At 46.3% G+C, this 21,346-nt stretch overlaps 2 protein-coding genes across 2 annotated transcripts in view; both read left to right on the top strand.

Moving 5' to 3' along the window:
• Positions 1 to 2,277: 2,277 nt before the first annotated feature.
• ARID3C (AT-rich interaction domain 3C) lies at positions 2,278 to 13,800 on the top strand. The gene is made up of 9 exons (XM_069101938.1): positions 2,278 to 2,780; positions 4,499 to 4,571; positions 6,454 to 6,637; positions 6,815 to 7,138; positions 7,804 to 7,850; positions 8,819 to 9,010; positions 9,334 to 9,423; positions 12,947 to 13,065; positions 13,654 to 13,800. The coding sequence occupies exons 1-9, from the start codon at positions 2,391 to 2,393 to the stop codon at positions 13,798 to 13,800; spliced, it is 1,566 nt and encodes a 521-aa protein (XP_068958039.1). The 5' UTR covers positions 2,278 to 2,390.
• A 5,169-nt stretch (positions 13,801 to 18,969) lies between these two features.
• Positions 18,970 to 21,346, top strand: part of DCTN3 (dynactin subunit 3) — an 18,471-nt gene continuing 16,094 nt past the window's right edge. Inside the window, exons 1-2 of the mRNA XM_069101924.1 lie at positions 18,970 to 19,138; positions 21,335 to 21,346. The exon at positions 21,335 to 21,346 is cut by the window's right edge and continues 80 nt beyond it. Of these exons, the coding sequence (XP_068958025.1) occupies positions 19,035 to 19,138; positions 21,335 to 21,346 (116 nt within the window). The 5' untranslated portion in view covers positions 18,970 to 19,034. The remainder of the gene's footprint in view (positions 19,139 to 21,334) is intronic.

Genomic DNA, 21,346 nt, shown 5'->3' with positions numbered 1-21,346 from the left:
AGGTTTAGCACTTGAGAAGAGTGGGAGAATGGTGGTGTCATTCAGAAAAATAAGGGGGAAAATAGCCTATTTTGAGGAAATATGATGAGGTCATTTGTGGCCCTATTGAATCCAGGTGAAGATAAGTAATAGACCATTGGAAATACCTACCTGGATCTTTAGGGAGAGGTTGGAATTGAAGATGCAGATTTGGGAGTCACACAGTCAATGTATTAGTTTTCTGCATGTGGTTTATTCTTGTTTTTTTTTTCTTCCATAATTGTGCAAGAAGTAGACTGTACTTTTGTTTCAATGCATTACAGAGTTTTAATCTATGCAGGTAAAAGAAAGTGGAGAGCTGAGACAGTATCTGAGTAATTCAGACTCAGATCAACCGTTGAGAGAAAACTGCTTTAGTTTGGTAGGAACCAGGAATTGTAGAATGTCTGCATTTGTATTGGGTTCCTTGGGTTTCTCTGTCTCTGTCTTGGGCAGAGAAGGTCTGTCCATCTTCATTTCAGCGTCAGGAGGAATAATTCCCAGCTTTGCGGCAGGGCAGCTGCAGTGATCATGACCAAGGAGGGGGCATATGAATGTGGGTTGTCTCTCTGTGTGTCCTAGTGTGTACCTGTGTATGAATGTGTTTGTGTTGGTGTGTATCTGAATCTGGGCTATAGTGTAGAATGTGTGAGTGTGTTTGTTTGAGTGAAGCATGGAAAAATGTTCCTGGCTTCAGGGAAAACCTGTATATGGCTATTTTACAGACACACAATTGTACCCACACATTATGTTATACTCAGTTTCATACAGCATTATAGTCAAACTCTCATTGGGAACATAGTGCTATTCTCTCAATATTGCCTATATTTATAATGTCACCTCTCTCAAAGAGAATGTTTCGGTGCCCCCCACTCCCCACCCCCACACACACTCACCATCTCAAGGCACCTCACCACCATCACATACACATCTCTCCCGGACTCTGCAAAGCGAATGACCGCCCTAGGGACCTGGTGCCTGCGGACACTTGTTGCCAGAAAAGAGAGCAGGAAAAGCTAGGGTAGGAAGGAGATATCGAAGGAGAGAGAGAGAGCGAGAGAGCGCGACTGACTGTACGAACAGCATCTGCTCCGCCCCACCTGCCCCAAGGGAGACCCGGACGCCTGGGTCCCGGGACAGCGCCACCCGCTCGCCCCTCCCTGCCGCTGTCGTTTCCCCGACCGGTCGCCGGTGGCCAAGAGAAAGAAGGAGAAGGGATAGGGACTAAGGTTAGAAGGAGGGAGGGAGCCGGACAGAGGAGAGGAGGTAACCAAAGAGGAGCGGGGACGGAGAACTAGAACCAGAGCCTGCCGCCAGCAGCCAGCAGCCAGGAGCTGGGAGCAGCGGGAGCCAGAGTGGGGCGCCGGGCGGCGAAAGCATGGTGGAGAACCTGGGGACAGCCGCCCGCAGAGCTCTGGTGAGTCCGGGATTTTGGAAGATGAGGGTCCTGGGTTAGGAGGACTAGTCCGAGGGGCTCAAAGTCTGGGATGGGGGATAGAGGGACAGGGGGGAACCAGTGTTCGAAGTGTGCAATGTGACCAGTGTCAGGGGTGGTGACCCATGTGGGAAAAGATCACTGTCCAAAGTGACTAGAGTTTGGGATGCTTGAAGTGTCCAATTTCCTGGATGACCAGTTACTAACGTCCAGAGAATTCCCATCTCCACCACCTCTCAGCTTCCCCCCAAAGCCTCCTGCCCTCAGCCCCTTTTCACTTTCTCTTTAAGACTAGATTTTTCCAGTGGCCTCTGTCTTTATCTTTTTTTAGTCTCTTTCTCTTGGCTCTGTCTCTGTCCCTTACCCATCTCCTATCTCTGTCTGTCCCATTCTCTGTTCCTAAATCTCTCTGTATCTTTCTGTTCCTGTCTCTGTCTCTGTCTTCTGATCTCTGTCCCTTTCTCTATCTCTCCTCAGTTTCATAGCGTGTTGGTGGTTCTTTCAAAGTCTCTCTCAACGTTTCTATCTCTATTTCTGTCTCTCTCCACCTTTTTTCTCCTTGTTATTCTTGCCTTCTCCACTGTCCCCTCAGGACCTTGAGAATTGGGGTACTAGGGGAAGGGAAGCTGACCACAGGAAGGGGTTGGGGTATGTGCATGTGTGTATCAGAGTTTAATCTGCGAGTGATTCTCTGACAGCTCCATGAAAAAGGGTCTGGGGTTGACAGGGAGAACCTGATGGTGTGGGGGGATATGAGGTGCCCCAGAAGAGTTGAGAGTGGGGAACATTGTCAGAGAGTTGGGGAAGGGGCTGAAATAGAAGGGTCTTTGGAAGAGGGGAAGTCTGGCCTGGGGTGGGTGTCCTGGAGAGGATCTATTGGTTTTCCCAATCCCACAACACTCCCTCCCCTGTGCTCCTGCAGGCAGCCCTCTCCCCGATGCCCCGCCCTATGTCTGGAGCCCCCCCTGGGGGTGGGCTGCGGCTAGAAGCTGTGATGGAGACCCTACAAAGGCAGCAGGCTGCCCGATTAGCTCAAGGTGGAATTCCACCCCCACCTCCTCTTTCAATCCCCCCATCCCTGCCTCCTCAACGATCCCATCCAGTGGGTACCAGGGCCCAGCAGTCTCCTGAAGAGGGGACTCTGGGGGGTATTGAAGAGGGTGAAAATGAAGAGGAGGAAGAGGAGGAGGAAGAAGAGGAAGAGGAGTCTAGGCCTCAGGGGCAACCTCCCCAGCCCAGCCCAGGACCAGGCCTACCTGTGTCCCCTCCCAACCAGCCTCCTGGTCCCCAGCACCATGAGTGGACTTATGAGGAACAATTTAAACAGGTAGGAGGTCCCTATAGGTAAGATACAGAACCCAGAAGTCTGGGTTCACACTTCCCCTACCCCACCCCAATCTCCAATCTGTTTTAGTACTTTCTAGCACTGGGAGAGGTAGGTGGAATATGAGTTAGACAACTTGACCTTCACCTCCCATCTAAACCACCTGACCTCTTCCTAGGCCCTGTTACCCAATCCTCTCTCCCTTCTCCTGAAAGATGATGCCCCAGAAAGGAGTAGCCACTGGGGCACTGATCCCTTCATCCCACACACCCCACCCCGTAGGGCTCTGCAGAGGAGAGATAAAAACAGACTTAGAGACAGAGAAGACAGAATAAGACAGATTCAGAGACAAGAGAAATGCAGAGATGGAATAGCTGAAAAGGGGTTCAAGGATCCTGAGAGAAATTGCTTGTGGGGATGGGAGGAGGGTTCAGTATGCTGTAGAGGATACCAGATTGGAGGGGGGGGGCTCTCATTCTCCACTCTCCATTCTTTTCTCCTCCCAGCCTACACTCTGAGCACTCTCCCCCTCCATATGTCACGTCCCATTACCCCCTTACCTGACAGTGAGGGATGGGGGTTGGGGAATTGGGAATGGGGATGAGGTGGCTATAAGATTCCTCTGGTTTGTGGAAGTGGGAAAAAACAGGAGGTGGATAGTTTATGCCTCTATGGCTCAGTTGTTACACTTTCCACTCCCCCAATCTCTTTTACTGTCATCCCTCCCCCCCCCAGGCCTTGACATCTTGTTTATGTGTATGTGAAGGTTATTCTAGATTTGTAATTTTATTACTGTGGATGGGAGATAGATATCAATGATGTGACAGCGTTTGGGAGGGGTTCAAAATGGTTTACCTAGGAAGGGCTACTGTGGGGGTTACAGAATTTTTGATACTATTGATGTTTATTCCAATTATTCAGCAATTATTCTTTGAGGAAGAAAAAAGGACTAAATCTTGAGAGTTACTCAGGTGTTATTAATTCTGTTTATCACTCAGGACTTCTTTTTTTAATGTCACTGGGATCGCTTCTTGTCCCCTTTATTGCCCCCTCTTCAGCAGGCCTAAGTGTTACAGAGCTATAGAATCACACACTTGATGACCAATGACATGGCCAAAAAAAAAAAAAAGTTCTGAGCTGCCCAATCAGACACCCACATGGTGGGGTGGGGTGGGAGGAGGTGAGGGCAGTTTTAAACCCTGGCTGGTCAACTGCTCTCTGACTGGCTGGAGTTGACAAGAGGATTGGCTCCTTAACCAGTTACCAAGAGGAGATCAGGGTGGGGTTAGAGATAATGTATATCAAGGTACCCAGGCTCTGACCTTATCAGATAACTCGATGCTCCTCTGTTGGGGAAGTAACCCCTCCTTCAGGACATCTTCCCTCTGCCTGACCACAGCTCTATCCACTCCTGACTCCTTTCAGGCTACTAGTAGCTATGTGGGAACTCAAAACTCCCAGGGGCAGAACTATGACTTGCTGGCCCCAGCCTGGCTCAAATTAGAACTTCCTAGAATTCGACAGGTTTCACCAGGCTATTTCAAATGCAGTTCATGTCTCAGAGACCCTTACCCTCATTCCAGTTCTAAACATCGTCCCTGTGGGTGGAAGTTTCTGTTGATGGGGCCTAGGGAAATTGTTCTGCTTGAGGGAAAGGGAGAAGGGAGGGAAGGTTCGGTTGGGGTCTAGGGTGGTAAATACACCTTCTTCCCCGCCTCCAGCTGTATGAGCTCGACGAAGACCCCAAGAGGAAAGAATTCCTGGACGACCTGTTCAGCTTCATGCAGAAGAGGGGTGAGGGGCGGTATGGGAAGGATGTAGAGGGGGGCGGGGTCTCGGGGCCCAAAACACTGTGGGGGCAGAAACAAACCCCTATTTCCCCCCAAGGTATCCCAGACCCAAACTCTCATAGGCTAGTTCCCATCCTCAAGAGAGTGGCTTAGAATTGGAGTTGTGAGGTTTGGGCAATTTGGACAGATCTGGGCTGGGGCGAGGGAGGGGGATGGGGACACCTCAATAACATCTTTAACCTCTGACCTACCACGATTAATTAGCCCCTCCCTTTCTCCCTGGGGAATTAATTAGCAACGGAGATGCTGGCAGGTTAATGAGTCTTCAATCGATGACACTCACCCCAGGGAGGGGTCACTGGGGGTGGGAAGGAGCTTACTGGACCACAGTCTTGAGCTGGGGTTTTAGGACTCCTGGATCCTTTGCTTGGGTTTTTTTCGAATTCAATTCCCTCATTGTCAAGAAAAGAGGTTCCTCTCTCCCACCCCAGGGCAAACTTTGGATGTGGGCTGACACTGCAGACCTTTCCTGAAGTTAGACAACAGAAAGGACTTTCCAAGGGGTGAGGATGACGCAGAGGGATTAGGAAAATGAAGGCTAAGGAATCCTTTCCCTGGGGATTTCAAAGCCCTAGAGTAAAGAGCTAGAATTGGTGAGGGGAACCCAGCTTTCCGAGCACGTTGGGTGGCCTGTCCATCACTCCCCCCCCCCCCCGCTCCCCAGATTCATGAGCCCGGAGTCTGAGTCATTATCTCTTTCTCCAAAGCTAATTAACTCCCTCCCCATCGCAGCCTGATAAGGCCACTAATTAACTTGCCTCTGCCCCCCTCCTTTTGTGCCGCTCTAGTGCTCCCAGAGAGACCTACGGGGCCCCTGCCCCATCGAGCCCTCCGCCCCTGCTTCTCCCCGAAACGTCTGACTCCCACAAGCAGGCTCCTTTTCTCTCAAGCTGTTCTCCGGCACCCCCCCTTCTCCCCTCCCCACCTTGATTCCTATATTAAGCTCACTTGTCCACTTCCCCCACCCCAGACCCTTTCTCCCTTAGGAAGCTAGACGTGGGAGGATGCTCCTGATCACCCTCCACCCCCACCCCCACCCCCCAATCAGGACATGCTAAGGAAAATGGGGAGCTGGGAGGAGGGGAAGAGAGAGGAGGGGAAGAGTCCCGAGGGACCGATAATTTCCCCCCATTAATCAGGCCTGCGGCTAATTGTTCGGGCACAAAGGGTCTGGCGGTGGGAATGGGATCGGTAAAAATCAGCGCAAATTAACTGGGGCCCATCGCTCAGCTTCGACAGAACCCTTTGTCAAGGGCCAGGCGGGGGCGGGAGCGGGAGCGGGGGCGGCAGGACAGGCTCCGAAAACCCCCAACCTCGGCAAGCTAGAGAGATTGTCAAGAATCCTCCTGCCTCTGGACAGTTCCCCTCCCTTGCCCCAGCCCCTTAGAGATTCCCGGAGAGAGAAATGCCAGTGTTCTCTTATCTTTCGCTAATCTCGGTCGCCCCCCCCCCCCACTCTACTGTCGGGTAGACCTTCCTGCTGTCTCGCCTCAGTCTGACCTGCTGCAGAAACTCCTGTCCCTGATGATGGTTTTTGTGGGGTCTGCCCTAGTGTCTGTCATCAATCCCTTCCCCGTACCCAGCTATTACCATGCTGTCTCCTGTGTACCCCTCCTTACCTGTACTCCCACTGTCCTGTCGACCCCCTGTTCCCCTAGAGACCTTCATGTCCTATACTTCCCAGGGAGCCCATGTCTTTCCTGCCTCCCCAGAAACTCCATGTCCTACACGCCCCAAGTAACAGACTCCCATGCTATCCTCCGCCCCGCCTTGATGACCCTCTTGCTCTCTGCTCCCTACTGTCCCGTTGTTCTCCTCCTCCCTAGGCACCCCAGTGAACCGCATCCCCATCATGGCAAAGCAGGTGCTGGATCTCTATGTGTTGTACCGACTGGTGACGGAGAAAGGGGGGCTGGTGGAGGTCATCAACCGGAAGGTGTGGCGGGAGGTGACTCGGGGCCTGAGCCTGCCCACGTCCATTACCTCGGCAGCCTTCACCCTGCGCACCCAGTGAGCTAGGGGTGGGGAATTCCCAGGGGAAGGGGAAGGGGGTCCGGATGTAGTGGGACTAGGTTTGGGGAGGGATCTCGGGGCACTGGGATTTGAGAGGGCCAAGGTTTAGGGGAAAACTAGAAGGAGCTCAGATCTGAGGCATCTCTGGGGATGCAACCCATCCCTGCCCTACAGGTACATGAAGTATCTCTACCCCTATGAGTGTGAGACTCGGGCGCTCAGCTCTCCAGGGGAGCTCCAGGCAGCCATCGACAATAACAGGAGAGAGGGCCGGCGACAGACTTACGGGACTACTCCTCTCTTCAACTTCCCGGCGGCGGGGCCCCCTCCTCCTCGGGGGGCCCCAGCTACGACCTCAACCGCACTAGGTCTGCCAGTCCTTGCCTGTGCCCAACTTGGTCACAGCCACGGGCATGGCCAAGTCCCCATTAAGAAAGGTGTGGGCAGAGGTGACTGGTGCTGTGTATGGGACGGGAGAGGGGAGATGAGAGGGGACAGGTGAAGAGGTAGAGAGGGACCTGGGAAAGTTGGAAGCTAGAGGGTGGGGGTGGGGAAATGAATTTTGAGGTGGGTGCTTGGCAGGGGCTAAGGCTCTAGGGGAGCAGCCCCTCATTCAGATGGTGCAGGATCCTGATATGTATGTCATTTGTGTCTCCTTTGCATACTAACTTGTTAATATTAAAATAAGTTAAAATTCTGTAGCTCTTCACACACGTCATTGGCCCATGCTGGGCTCCATCCAGCTTGTTCAAGGCAGACTTTAGCTCAGGAAAGCAGAGAACTGGTCTGAAAATGAGCACAGCTCCCTTGACCTAAGTTTTTTCCCTATTTAAGTAAGAGGGATAGACTGGATGATTTCCAGTTCCGGAGCTGAATTCCCTTACTCCAGACATCTTAGCTGACATCCCTACTCATTCCCCTCCCTAATCCCCTATCCTTCAGATTAGACAAACTTTAGAAGACATGGAGTGAAGGGAATTATCCAGGAGGGGAAGGAAAGAAATGAGACCTGGGAGTTTAGGTTTAGAAGATCACAGATATAGGGTAGTCAAGAATCTTAGTGGGCATCTAATCCATCCCACTAGTTTTTAAGTTTTAAAATTTTTATTGATTATCTTTTTTATGTCCTTTTCCTTTTCTCTTTTCCTCTCCCCCTCCCAAAGAGCAAAGAGGAAAACGTGTCTCAGCAAAACTCACCAACATAAGAACAGTTTGGCACTGTTAACAGTGTTCCAGATACCCATTGTCCATCTCCACCCACTTCAAAGAAGGGAGAGATGCACATTCACAGAACTTTTTCAGTACTAAGACTGGCCATTATAATTTCATAGCATTCAGTTTCATGTTTGTTGTTGATTTTGCTCTTTCCATTTACATCAATTGTGGTTATGATTTCTTTCATTTGCTTACTTCACTTTGCATTAGATCATATGTCCTGTGCTTCTCTGTAGTCTATAGGAATTTCTTTTAAAAAATTAAATTTAAATTTAAAATATTTAAAAATATTCCATCACATTCATGTACCATAATTTGTTCAGTCATTTCCTGATTGGTTGATGGGCACCTACTTTATTTCAAGTTCTTTTTTAGTATAAAAATGGTTGCTATGATGTGTGTGTGTGTGTGTGTGTGTGTGTAGCTTATATTTGACCTAAATGCCTAGCAGTGGAATCAAAGAGTATGGATAACTCTCTCCTGTTAAAAGATTCAATTCAATTCAGTTAGCATTTATTAAGTATCTACCATGTACTAGGCACTGTTCTTGGTGTGGAAGTGGTTGCTACCCTCTGGATACTTATATTGTGGGGACTGGGTGAAGAGAGAAGAATAGCTGACATTAAAATAATGCTTTAAAACTTATGAATTTATATATTTATATATAATCTTTTAGAAATTAAAACTGCACTAAGACTTTTGGAACACCAATACACACACATTATCTCATTTAATTCTTTTCAATAACCCTGTAATGTTGGTACTACAGATATTATGAGTCCCATTTTACAAATTAGGAAACAGAGACTCTGAGAGGTTAAATTATTTGTCCATTGTCACACTGAAGCAAAGTTCCAAGTCTGGTCGGTGTCATTTCCATGACACTACTCTTCCCAGATGGGACAATGGGGCCAGTTTAAGAGGTCTGAGCCTTGATATCAATGCTCCTTCTTGCCTATTCAGAGGAGGGCTCAGGGCCTGCTCCAGCAGTGACTGCAACACGAATTTCACTACCGATGGCCCTGGGTCCTATGAGAGAAAAGATAGGGCCAGAGGAACCCCCTGAGAAGAAGGCTGTGCTGATGGGACCTGTGGACCCTCCCCGTCCAACCTTGCCTCCCAATCTTCTTCCCAGAAGCAAAACTTCTGTCCGAGGTAAGGGTGCTGTGGTGAGGTCTGAGAACTCTAAGGGATATGTAATCAATGGTGGGGGCAGCCAGTGCCATAGACAGACAAAGTGGAGTATTAGGCTTGATTAGGGATTTGAAAGGCTAATTAAGGGGATAATGAGGTCACATTTCCTTAGGTTACAGGGTACAAGAAGAGGTACTGAATGAATGAATGAAATAAAGGGGGAGCAGGACCAGTGAGAGGTGTGGGTTACTCCTAAGTGTGGAGTTTACCTATGGTTCATTTCTGTGTCCACTGTCCCTTGCATTCCCGACTAACTGACTTTCCCTCCCTTCTTCTCTGGACAGAAGAGCCACTGGAGGTACCCCTTAACATGGCAGGCAATGGCATCAGCAGCATCAACATGGCCCTGGAGATCAATGGCATTGTCTACACTGGTATGGAGGCCAGAAGGTGGCTATACTGGCTTGGGGGTTCAGGAACATCTAGTGCAGAAGTCAGGAAGCCTCACTGTTATGGGAATTGGAGTGTCTACAAACGAAATGGAAATCTGATAACACTGGCATCAACTGGCAAACACTTGACAAAGTCTCCCATAATATCCTTTGGGATGAGATAGAGAGATATGGACTTGGAGATTGCAGAATTAGCTAGTTTAAAGATCAGATCCAAAGAGCATTGATTAATGGATTCATGTGAACCTAAAGGGAGGTCTCTATCTTTAGTCCTGTTCTTTTCCACATTTTTCCACATAATTTTGATGAAGACAGAGAATGGCATGCTTGTGAAATCTGAGCATCACATGGAGATACTTTCAGTATGTTGGTTATCGGAATTTGGATAAAAAGTAATCTGAATAGGTCAAGTATAAAAAAGATTACATTTAATAGTGATACATGTAAAATCATGCAATTTAAAAAAAAATCAAATGTACAAGTACAGGATTGGATACATTCATGACAACTGGTTAGACAATTCCTATGAAAAAAGAACTAGTAAGAGTTAGTTGAATACAAATTTCTACTGCAAATCATCAGTGTGTTGTGCCAGCTATAAAAGTTAATGTAATTTTGGTCTGAATTACTATATATAGTGGCCAGAGTCACAGTAGCCAGTGATAATGTAGCTATCCTATGTCTTGGTCAGGCCATCCCTGAAGATGTGTGTTTGGTTCTAGGTGACATATTTTAATAAGACATTGATGACCTGATGGGACATCTAGAGGAAGGTAGCCAGGATGGTGAGGTTTGGGAACCATAGCCTATGAGTAATAGTTGAGGAGACTAAGATTCCGTGACTCTATGGTATGGGCAAGGTTCATCCTGGCATGAATTTTAAGGTATCTACATTTGTACAGGGCATTTACACTGGTATGAAGGATCAAGGGGGCACCTATTCTGATACAAAGGATACTTCTACTGCTATGGATGGCCAGGGGTATCTACATTATTTAGGGATACAGAGGGGAATTTGGGTGTCTATATGACTCAGGATATCAAGAAATTCATGTATTCCTGGAAGATCTAGCATGTTTGTACTAGTATTGGATATCTGGGGAGGCATGAACTTGTACTGGTTCTAGGAATTATCTGTATTGGTATGGACAGTCTTTACTTGATATATACTTTATATATACTATAGTCTACTAAATACTATTAAAGTCTATACTTTATATATACTATATGTATATATAAAGAGCATCTATACTTGAATGGAGGTCAGGTTGCCTAACACTGGCACCAGGAGCTAAAGGGGTGGACTACGTTTTTTTTTTTTAATGTTTCTTAGTCTTCTATCAAAAATGAGGGATGAGAAGTCTGTACCAGGAAATCAGGGGGAGAGATATTTTGGAGAAAGAGCACTCTGACTCATTGTACTTACTTTCTTCTTTCTGTGTCAACAAACCTAGGAGTCCTCTTTGCTCGACGACCACCTACATTGGGCTCAGCCACCAACAACAGCAGGAATTCTCAGGACCCAACAAGTCCTGGACCCCATACTCCTCCAGGTCCCCTCTCTAGCACCTCACCTTGAGGAGACTTCATGCTTAAGAACCTGGGCCCCCAACTACATCCTGATCTTTAGAAGGAGGGGAAACCCCTTTCATTGTGTCTTCCAGTCCCCTCCCCAACCTGGGTACCCCCAGGCAAAGGGAAAAGAAAAAGAAAAGTTCATTTTCCCCCTTCCAGCTGAGTTCTTCTCTATTTCCTACACCAAATCATACCCCAACCCCCATTATGGACTTTGAAGCCAAACATTTTGCTGCGATATAATGTCTACCTCATTGTAATGGGGGTAATGCTCCTGACCCCTGTTCCACTTGAACCTATGTAGCCAAAGAACCTCCCCCAAACTTGTATCATATATACCAAAGAGCCCAGCTGCCCTCTCCGAGCTTGGTCTTAGACCTTGTCTCAGTTTCAGTCCTCCCTTTGTCACCCTCTCCAATCCTTAGTCAACACCCCCCTCCCCAACCCATATATGTTCTCCTATCCCATCTGAGCTCCTTGTCAGGCCCTAGACAGCTTTCTTTGGAGGGTCAGAACCCAGGGAGACTCAGAGGAGGAATCCATTTTGGGGTTAGCATGACCAGACAATAAACTTGCTACCCTTGCTGCTCTAAGCATAAATTGTACTCTCCTCATTTCTGGTCTTTGAATCAGAAATCCAACTCACATCCAGAGACAAACATAAGGATGTGGAGACAGATGCATAGAAACTGATTCAGAGGCTCGGTCTGTATCTAAGAAGCAGCTTAAGATGCATAAAACTGCTGTTTTATGGGAGGTGGGTAGGGAGGGGGCCTAGGGATATTGCTCTGATCTAACCTTGGTCTAGGCCACCAGAGTATCTTCTGGATGGAAGCAGGAGGGGAAATAGGATAAGAGAAGAGTTTGGGTTATTCCCAGGCTTGAAGACAGAGGGAAAGAACATGGGAGGGAGTATGTTTGAAGAGCAGTGGAAAAGAAGGGCAAAGGAGTAAAGATTAGGGGCTAGAGGAGAGGGGGAGGGAGAACAGACATCGGAGAGATCTCCATCAAGGCCAGACAGAGTGAGGAGCTGATACATAGACACCTCGATGATAGAGAGATCGATGGATCAGAGGATCAATGGATCTATGGATTACCAATAGGGAAAGGGCCAATAGGATGAACCTAGAGACCTAGCACCTGCGACTCGAACACCTTTAACTATTCCTGAGGTTTCCTTTGTAGTAGGCTCTCCAGTCTTAAAAGCTTCCCAAGGCTCAAGAATTCTGGTCCCAGAACTGGCTGGGAAATTGAGGTATTAGTGCTCTCCCAGAGCTTCTGGCCTTTGGGCTTCCCCATCTCAGTTACCTGGGCACCCACCTGTGTTTCTCTCAGGGGACCCCATATACATCCTTCTCACCCTTCAAGCTTCTGCATGCCCCTCTCTCCTAGCTCTCTAGATCTCCCTCCTTCCATCACCCCAACAGGTGTTCTCCCTTCCTTCTCCCTCTAGACCATGTTTGTGGTGGCAGTTGGGACAAAATTTGGGTTGGGATTGCGTTTGTTCCCAAGAAAGGCTGGGCTATGTGGACAATCTTTACTTCTCACAGTCCATGAAAACCCCAGATATCCTGACTTTATGGGGAGGGGGCAATTAAGACTTCTCTCACTCCCTTTAGGAGACCAGTTTCACTCACCTCCTCAGTTTCAGTGTTTCTCTAACCCTCCACACATTCCAAAGCCTTCCTGCAGTCTTATTACCATTCTCTACTATAAGGGTTGGGGAATTGAGGGTTCCATTTGGAACTGATTCCCTAGATTTTCAGAGTGAATCCTCTCCTGCCTCTAGATGGATGCCACAGCTCAGACTGGCTGCTCCATCCAGATTATGGCTCCTGAATAAGCTAAATAAATAAGCTAAATGAGCTGAATAAAACTAAGCCCTCCAAGTTGGCCCTGACCAGTCTCAGCTTTGAGTTGTCTCCAAAAGCAAAGGAACAAAAAGCTGCATTCCTGCACTGCAGCTTCCACTGGGCCATCAACTTTGCTTGCAAAAGCTCTCCCTCCATACATCCCACTCCTGATACCACTGGCCACTTCATCCAGATTGTAGGCTTTTTCTCAGCAACTACCAACACAGTACTCAAAAACACAGGATACCCCCAACAAACAGCTGTTGCAAAGAGGTAGCTTGGGTGTAGGAGAGGTCAGGAAGGACTTTCATCTCTACTGAGGAATTGAGGCTTTGGCAGGAGCAGAAGGGATTAAGGTTAGACATAAGGAACAGCTTCCATTAAGGAGTAAATTATTTTATTTTTGTTCTAGAGCTTTGATTTCAAAGGTACACGGAACTTCATGTAGGAAAAATCTCTCACCACCCAAATCATCAGTTCCTCTGTAACTTAGTTCTCTGGGGACACTGAGAAGCTTGGATGATGTGTTCAGGGTCCAATATATATTAGAGGCAAAACTTGAGCCCAGGATGGCCTGATCTTCAGCTGGGCTCCATCCTCTATACTCTACTGCATCTCAGGAATTTTAGACTTAGAAAGACCAGAGATCTGAATCCTTAATTTTACAAACCAGAAAACAGACACTGAGAAGTAAAGTGACCACCACCATCACACATTTAGGCAATGCTACATGCAGGACAGCTGTCCCCTCTGCACAGTCTTCCCTCTTCTCCGCCTCTCCCAGCCAGGGTCCCTGGGTCCAGTGTGCCTGTTTGCAGAGAGAGGCTCTCTGTCCCCCGCCCTGTGTGGGAAGGAACGCAGGAGCATCTGGGCCGCCGGGACTTCCCATAGCAGCGGCATCTTCGGTGCAAAACAGCATCGATCCCTTTAACGTCCCTCCCTCCCTCCCTCCACTCCCCCCAGCTGCGACAGCCGCAAAACCGCAGCTCTGGCCATAAGCCAATTCTCATTAAGTCAAGCCGGGTGGCGGGAGGACGGTGGCCGATCTCTGTCCCAGCCAGCTAATCCTGGCTCAGAGCCTCCTCCATTCTCTCCCTCCATCACCTCTTTTCTTCCCTCCTTCACCCTTTCATCCCTTATCCTTCCCCTCTTGTTGCTCTCTCTCTCACCTGGATGCTACTGCAGACTCATTTCCCAGAAAGTATTCCCACTCTAATAGTCTCCACACCTCCAACTCCTCTCCCCCCCCCACCCACGCACAAGTCAGCAGTCAGCATCTCTGCTGTTCCTGTAGCTCAGGTCTATAATTTTGTCCATTTCTGACTCCTTGTGTCTGATTTCATCAGAAGAAGGCTCCCCGAAACCAGTGTCTTCCTCATCAAAATTTCAGTTTCTCTAGGTTGGGAGACAGTTCCCCCTGTATCTCTCCATTATTTTGGGGGCAGGGAGAGCTCAAAGTGGGGAAAATAATTACAGAAGATCCCTTGGATGCCTCCCTTCAGGAAGCCTACTCTCCATCACCGTGAGGCAGACATAGAGATGAGCTCTCTTGTCTGTTATTCCCCATTGATGCTATTTCTGTTCTTTAAAGTTTAGCAGCCCTTCCAACTTACATTTTTAAATTCCTTAATAGAGAGTTTTGAAATGACTCTCAGTAGACAAGAATGTGAAGAAAGGATGCCTGGGGGATGCACAAAGGGATGGGTAGGTTTTAGGGACTGAGTTATGACAAGGGGTTATCTGATCCCAACAAACAGCAAACAGGAGGTCTGGTCTTTGTGACTTTCTGAGAATTTCCCCAAGACCTAGACTTCCCTGGGCTGGAATCTCCATCTGTAGGCTTTCACAGATATTGGCAGTCCCCAGTGGAGAAGAGACAGGAGAAAAAAGAAACTGAAGGAGGCAAGCAACAGAAGGGAATATATATTTGGGGAAAGGACAGCTCTCCCCTCCCTTCCCATCTTCATGTAGATCCAGTTCTGGAGGTTAAGAAGATGGAGAGAAAAGTAAGTATATAAGCAGGCCTTGTATATAAGCAGGCCTTATATACAAGGTCCTTATATACAACTCCTCAGGGAGTTGATAAGTGGCCCCAGCATCAGCAAGACAGATCAAACTAGAACATCTAAACATTACATCTTTATCCTAAGCTTTATTCCCTCTACAATGTTCCTGAGACGCCTCTTCTTAACCATCTCTAATGATAAGGTGAATTTATTATAAAAGCAACACATTCCATTATTGGAAAAGTTCTAATTGTTAGGAATTTCGTTATATTGAATCACAACCTAGCTCCTTTGCAACTTCCACCTATTCTACCCATTCCACCTACTATTTCATTATTTTTATTTACCACCACCACCACTTCTCCTCCTTCTCTTCCTCCACCTCCTCCTCTTCATTATTCTACCCTCTAGGTATGAGCAGAATAAATCTAATTCTTCTTCTAACTGCTCTTTCAGCTTTTCACACATTTAAAGATTGATATCACTTGTCCACTAAATCTTCTTAAGGTTTAAAGCCTTTTTTCAATCATTCTTCATATAACTCGGTTTTCAGTCTCCTTACCATCCTGGTTACCACTGCCCATATGAATAGCTAGCTTGTCTGTACTTCTCTTAAAATGTTATTCAAAACTGAACACTATGATAATAATAACTAACATTTATATAGTGCCTATTAGGTGCTGGGAGCTTTATAAATATATCTCATTAGACCCTCACAACAACCCTGGGAGTTTATTATTAATAATTATTTAATATTTAATAATTAATTATTATTTAAAAATTGTTTAATGAAAATTTTAATTAATATTATTAATTATTAATATAGTGCTATTATTATCATGTATTATCCCTATATTATATATATATTCCCATTTTACAGATGAGGAAACTGAGGCAAACAGAGGTTAAGTGATTTACCCTGGGTCACACAGCTAGTAAGTGTCTGGGGCTGGATTTGAACTGGATTTTAGAAGTCATTGAATCTAGCCCATACTATATTGGAATTCACTATACATCTCTGACAAGGAATCATGCAGCCTTTACTTGAGGCCATCTAGTGAAGGGAAAGCAACTGTCTTCCAAGGTAGCCCATTCTACTCAGGGAGAGCCTTAATTATTAGCAAATTTTTCCTTATGCAGAGTCAAAGTGATGTCCCTATCAGGAAGTGCCTGTAACTTAATACATCACCTTAGCTGTTCTCTGACCAGTGTGGACTACAAATGAACTTAAAGCCAAGACACTATGGTTCATTTAACACAGTTGGAGACTGTTAGGGTTTGTTTTTTTTTGGCTGCCATTTAGAATGCTTGTTCTGACATAAAAGGACCTATTTCAAAACCTACCTCTGAAGATTTATCCCTTTCTGATGTTTTAGTTAGTTATTCAACCTCTCTGGGTTTCTGTTTCCTTATTGGTAAAATAGGGGCAAGAAGTAGGATTACAATCAGAAATTGGCTAACTAAGGCCCTGGGGCCAAATCCAGCTCACTGCCTGTTTTTGTATGGTCTGTAAAAAATTATTTTTTAAATTAATTTTTAAAATGTAAAAACCTCTTTTACCTTATGGCTGTACACAAACAGGCAATGAGCTAGATTTTGCCTTCAGGCCATAGTTTGCCAACTTCTATTCTAGTCCTACCTCTCTCCCTGGATTAGATGGTTCTGGGGGGTTTTCCCCCCACTTCTATGGGATGATGCTATGACACACTACTAACTCATGTTCATTTTGTAGGTCCCTAAAGCTCCAGAACTTGTTCATTATGACCTGTTGAGTCACACCTTCTCCTTTATTGTGCCATTAATTTTTGTACTTCTATGTACTCCCATTAAAATTTCATCTTATTCCATTGTTTTAGCCATTCAAGATAATTTTGGATCCTGACATTGTCATTCAATGTATCCCAGACTATCCCTCTCAGCTTCTTTTCTTCCCCCCTCTAAGCTTCTTGTCCTGCACAAATTTTACAATCTATGTCTTCATCCCATACCATCTACTATTTCACTTAGTATTGATTAAGAGGGCAGGTAGGTGGTGCAGTGGATGGAGTGTTGGGCCTGGAGTCAGGAAGACTCATCTTTCTGAGTTTAAATCCAGCCTCACTAGCTGTGTGACCTTGGGCAAGTCACTTAACCCTGTTTGCCTCAATTTCCTCATTTGTAAAATGACCTGGAGAAAGAAATGGCAAACCACTCCAGTATCTTTGCCAAGGAAACTCCAAATGGAATCAGGAAAAGAGTCAGACATGACTGAAAAATAACTAATTATTATCATCATTGACTGAAAGTGTTGAGCTGCACAGGTCACATACAACTCTTTGATCAACTCTTTTAGAGAAGAGCTACTCTTTTCTTCAATCAGTTCAGAATCCTCCAAATTGTACTATCACCTATTCTGCCCAGGCTAGTGATATTATCAAAAGAGAACATGATGTTAGTGCAGCATGCATGGCTACTTCTTGATGAAGCCCTGAAGTCTCTTAGTAATTACTGCTTCTTTTTCTAATTTCTCACAAATCATCCCTTTGTGTTTGTTATAAGGTTTTGCTACGAATTGCAATCAAGCTCACCTGTTTAAGGAATCAATCTACCCACTTTCCTTTTTTGAAAACTGGAACATCTGCTCAGGTCATGCTTCATTTTCCATCAGCTGCTCTGCTTGGTTTCAAATCCACAAACATCCTGTATCTAGAAGAATAAGCTCATTACCTGAAATCTCATCATCATGCAGATTGACTCAGTTTTGATACTCAATATCGTTTTGTACCCTCAACTGCCTTTCTCCTCTGACTGGGGGGCCGAAGGGCAAATGCATAGCACAAACTCCTCCCAAAGCCTTCCTTTACAGAGGGCTCCCGTAATTCTTCATTTTCTGTTAGCAGTTCTGCTTGGTTTCCTCCCCTGGAAGCTTCCTTTCAGCTTCCTTTTATACAGTATCTTCAACTATTAGATTGTAAATTCCTTGAGGGCAGGGACTTTTTCTTTTTTATCTCCAGCGATTAGTATAGCGTCGGACACTTTGTAGGAGCTTAATAAATGTTTATTAACTACATCCAGGTTTTCAGCACCTCTCCCATTCTCCAAGATCAAACATTAGATAGAGGCTTCAAGATCTCCCCTACCAATTATTATTAATGAACGAATGAAAAAAGCAGTACTCTAGGATGTAATTTCTCTGGGCCTAATGATCACACCTTGAGAAAGTTCCTAGGAAGCTGTCTACAAAGACTCGTTTATAATCCTGGGAGCTGTCCGATTCAGTTACAATTCCAGGGGTTTCGGCACCGACCAAGCAAGAACTCTGGGGGCAGAGGAGAGGAGTCTACACCTTACAATCCTGGTAGAGGTGGTGTTGATCCACACAGGTGGGGTGGAAGACTGGGTCAGAGCGATCACACTGCAGTGGGATTATTCTATAATCAATCAACAATTAACTGTGCCAGACCCTGGTGCTAGCATACAAACACAAAGGATGTAACGATCTCTGTTCTCAAGGACCTTACATTCTCATGGAGGACTTTACAGGCATCTCCCTAGGCGGACATGCCAGTGCAATGATGGGAGGGATGATGGATACAGGATGTGGATCCCCAAGATTTTGGGGGGGAGCCTCAGGCTGGAGTTTACCGGGGCAGGTTGTGGCTGAACCAACGGGGCGGGGCTGAGCTGGAGTGGGAAGGGCTGAGAGGAGGCGCGGGGCTGATTCGAGGTGGGGGAGGGGGTATGAAAGGGGCCGAGCCTTTGAGGGCCCTGGGTGACTATTGGGGCGAAGCCCCTCAATGTGGGGACTTTGAAGTTATATAGGGGTTGTCTCGGGAAGTCGTAGGTAGGAAAGAATAAGCTAAGGCTCTAGGCGGGCCAGGCCTGGAATGGAGACCACAGAGGTACTCTTTTTAAGGGAAACAGCAGGCAGACAGTGAGAGGTTGTAACTATCAGACCTGGTCCAAAGTTGGTTGCCTAGGTAACCAGTCAGTCTGGCCCATCCACAAAGCCTCTCCCGAGCCACTTCTGGTACGAGAGGGGCGGGACTGAAGCTGCAGCTGGGGAATTTCGTGTCGTCACTTCCTTCGCAGGTAGGCCCCCATGCACTCAGATTGGATACCTCCTTCCAATCAACCGGATGTCCCGCCTCCTGAGCTTTTCCTGGTTAAGGCTGAAGCGATGGCGGCTCTGACAGAAGTGCAGCGGTTACAGGCCCGGTTAGAGGAGCTGGAGCGATGGGTGTACGGGGAGGGCGGGGCGCGCAGGTCCAGGAAGGTGAGCAGGCCCAAGGCTCCGGCCACAAACCTTGCGGAACCCTTTCTCGAGCCCATCTTCCCAGGGGTGTGACTGCCCACTGACCCCACGGGCTCCCACTTAATGGCTCCCCGCCCCCTAGTGACTGCCTGGTGACCCCCCTCCCCGGTGTGACCTCCTTCCCTGGTGTGACGGCCCTGTCCCCCAGTGACTGCCTGGTGACCACCCTCCCCGGTGTGACCTCCTTCCCTGGTGTGACGGCCCTGTCCCCCAGTGACTGCCTTCCTTTTTAAAAAGGAATGAAATACCAGAATGAATGATGGACCTTGATTCTGTAATTTTTCTCCCTAGGAAATCAGAACAATGAATTGTAATTCCCACTCTCTTTAGGCTGAATTGGGAACATATCCTTTACCCTATTACAAGATAGTAAAAGATAAAACAAACCTACTGAAATTATTTGGGGGGGGGGCAGAGTTGACCATCATCAGCACAATCTTCTGATGGTTCCTTTCTCCTCTCCTCAGAGAAACTGACGTAGAAACTGAGCAAAACTCAACGGGAGGCCTTCAGCCAAAGGGCATCTTCTCAGATTTATCTGTCCTAGGGGAGTAAGTCAAGTTGTACAGCTCAGATGAGAAATTGGGAATAAGGAGAGTGGACTCTTCTAGATAAATGCTTGGTTTTTGCTTTAAACACTTGCACATGTTCCTGATACTGTGCTTGGCACTGGAAGTACACAGGTGAATGACACCATCTCAGCCCTCCTGGAGCTTATAAATCGGCTGGCAGACACGTCAGATTTTAGGCAGAACTGTGATCTCTCATACAGACTTCACAAATGGAGATTAGTATCTTTTTATTATGTTCTTAATCCATATCTTTTGTAAATCCTTCCTGAAAGACCTACCCAATGTGCTGGAGTCCCTCCTTTGGGTCTTTTTTAATAATATATTTGGGATTTCAGCACAATATTTGAATTATCTGGTATTTCTTATTTCATTGTATGACCAGATTACCTCCTTTTCCCATCATACATATGACTTAAATAAAACATATGATCAGTTACATTTTAAAGATGAGAAAATGGAGGACCAAAGAGCTAAACTGACATGTGCAAACTCACAGATAGTAAGCAGCAGAATTTGGATTCCTGTGCAGATCCACAGACTCACCTAATGCCCTTTCTATTACACCATAACTGGGAAGGATATTGGTATTAAAGAGATGAACTTTTACGGTGACCCAGGAAACGTTCAATAAAAATTCAACACCACAGTAGAAAAGCTGTCCGAGGCTGCTATGTGATTGTCAGATGAATTGTGCTGATAATGAATGCTTTTTCCAGGGGAGGAGAGTATCATTTTGGCTGGGTTTTGAGTTGGGTCTTGAAAAAATGAATAGAATCTAAATTTTTAGACAGGAATGAAGTGGAGAGTGGGATCAGTATTTTAATCCGATGCAGCTGTATCTTCTATGTGTGAGGCTCACTTCCTTTCCCAAGCTGAAGCTTCTCTATTTAAGTGCTATTCTCCTTGCATTTGATGGTGAAAATTGCAGGGCATAGACTAGTGCAGTGTTGCCCAAGTTGCATAAGATTCTGCACACTTCTCGTGGAATCAGATTTGATCAACAGACTTTCCTGTCTGTTCTGAGCTAGTGGGTAGGGAATAGAAATATCTGACTAGTCTATGTTCTAACATTTTTTCAACTTCTATCCCTTCCCACTCATTCTCATTCATGAGACCCTTGATCATTTAATTAAATTTCTAGGCAGAAGAGTATGAACTGATGTACGATTTTTACAAACTCACTTTGGTTTTAGTTTGATTTTATAAAAGTTTACAGAGAAATCCATTCTGACATTGTATTTCTCACCACTACCTACAATCTTTTCTTCCAGACAATCTGTGTTTACTGATCACCAATTCTAGGCTTAGCCCTGAGCTCAGTTACACTGTAAAGGAGAGAAAAGTGCTTACATTCTGCATAGAGAGACAATCCCAAAGTAAGAGAAGCAATTAGAGAATAGTTACAAGATAGCACAAAATAGTCAACTATAGAAGATTTAAAATTAGTAGACAAAAATGTCTACAGGAGGATCTCCTGATATAATGGGTAGCCTATGTAGATGATTGGTGAATGAGGAGACTGAGTGATGTGTAAAAGATTTGGATGTGTAGTAGCGGGAGGGACAGGTAGATATTATAGGTAGTCAGGCTTAGGGACTTGGTGAT

The sequence above is a fragment of the Petaurus breviceps genome, unplaced genomic scaffold (assembly GCF_028583685.1).
Source record: "Petaurus breviceps papuanus isolate PSGF00001 unplaced genomic scaffold, PetGlider_PUasm1.0 520, whole genome shotgun sequence".
In the NCBI taxonomy this organism is placed as follows: domain Eukaryota; kingdom Metazoa; phylum Chordata; class Mammalia; order Diprotodontia; family Petauridae; genus Petaurus; species Petaurus breviceps.
The sequence above is the reverse complement of the archived record's forward strand: the minus strand, read 5'-3'. Positions and strand labels throughout refer to the sequence as shown.

Coding starts and splice junctions, on each gene's coding strand:
- ARID3C (XM_069101938.1), top strand. CDS start 2,391: ATGCCCCGCCCTATGTCTGGAGCCCCCCCTGGGGGTGGGCTGCGGCTA. Junction 2,781..4,498: donor ATGAGGAACAATTTAAACAG/GTAGGAGGTCCC, acceptor CCCCGCCTCCAG/CTGTATGAGCTCGACGAAGA. Junction 4,572..6,453: donor CAGCTTCATGCAGAAGAGGG/GTGAGGGGCGGT, acceptor CCTCCTCCCTAG/GCACCCCAGTGAACCGCATC.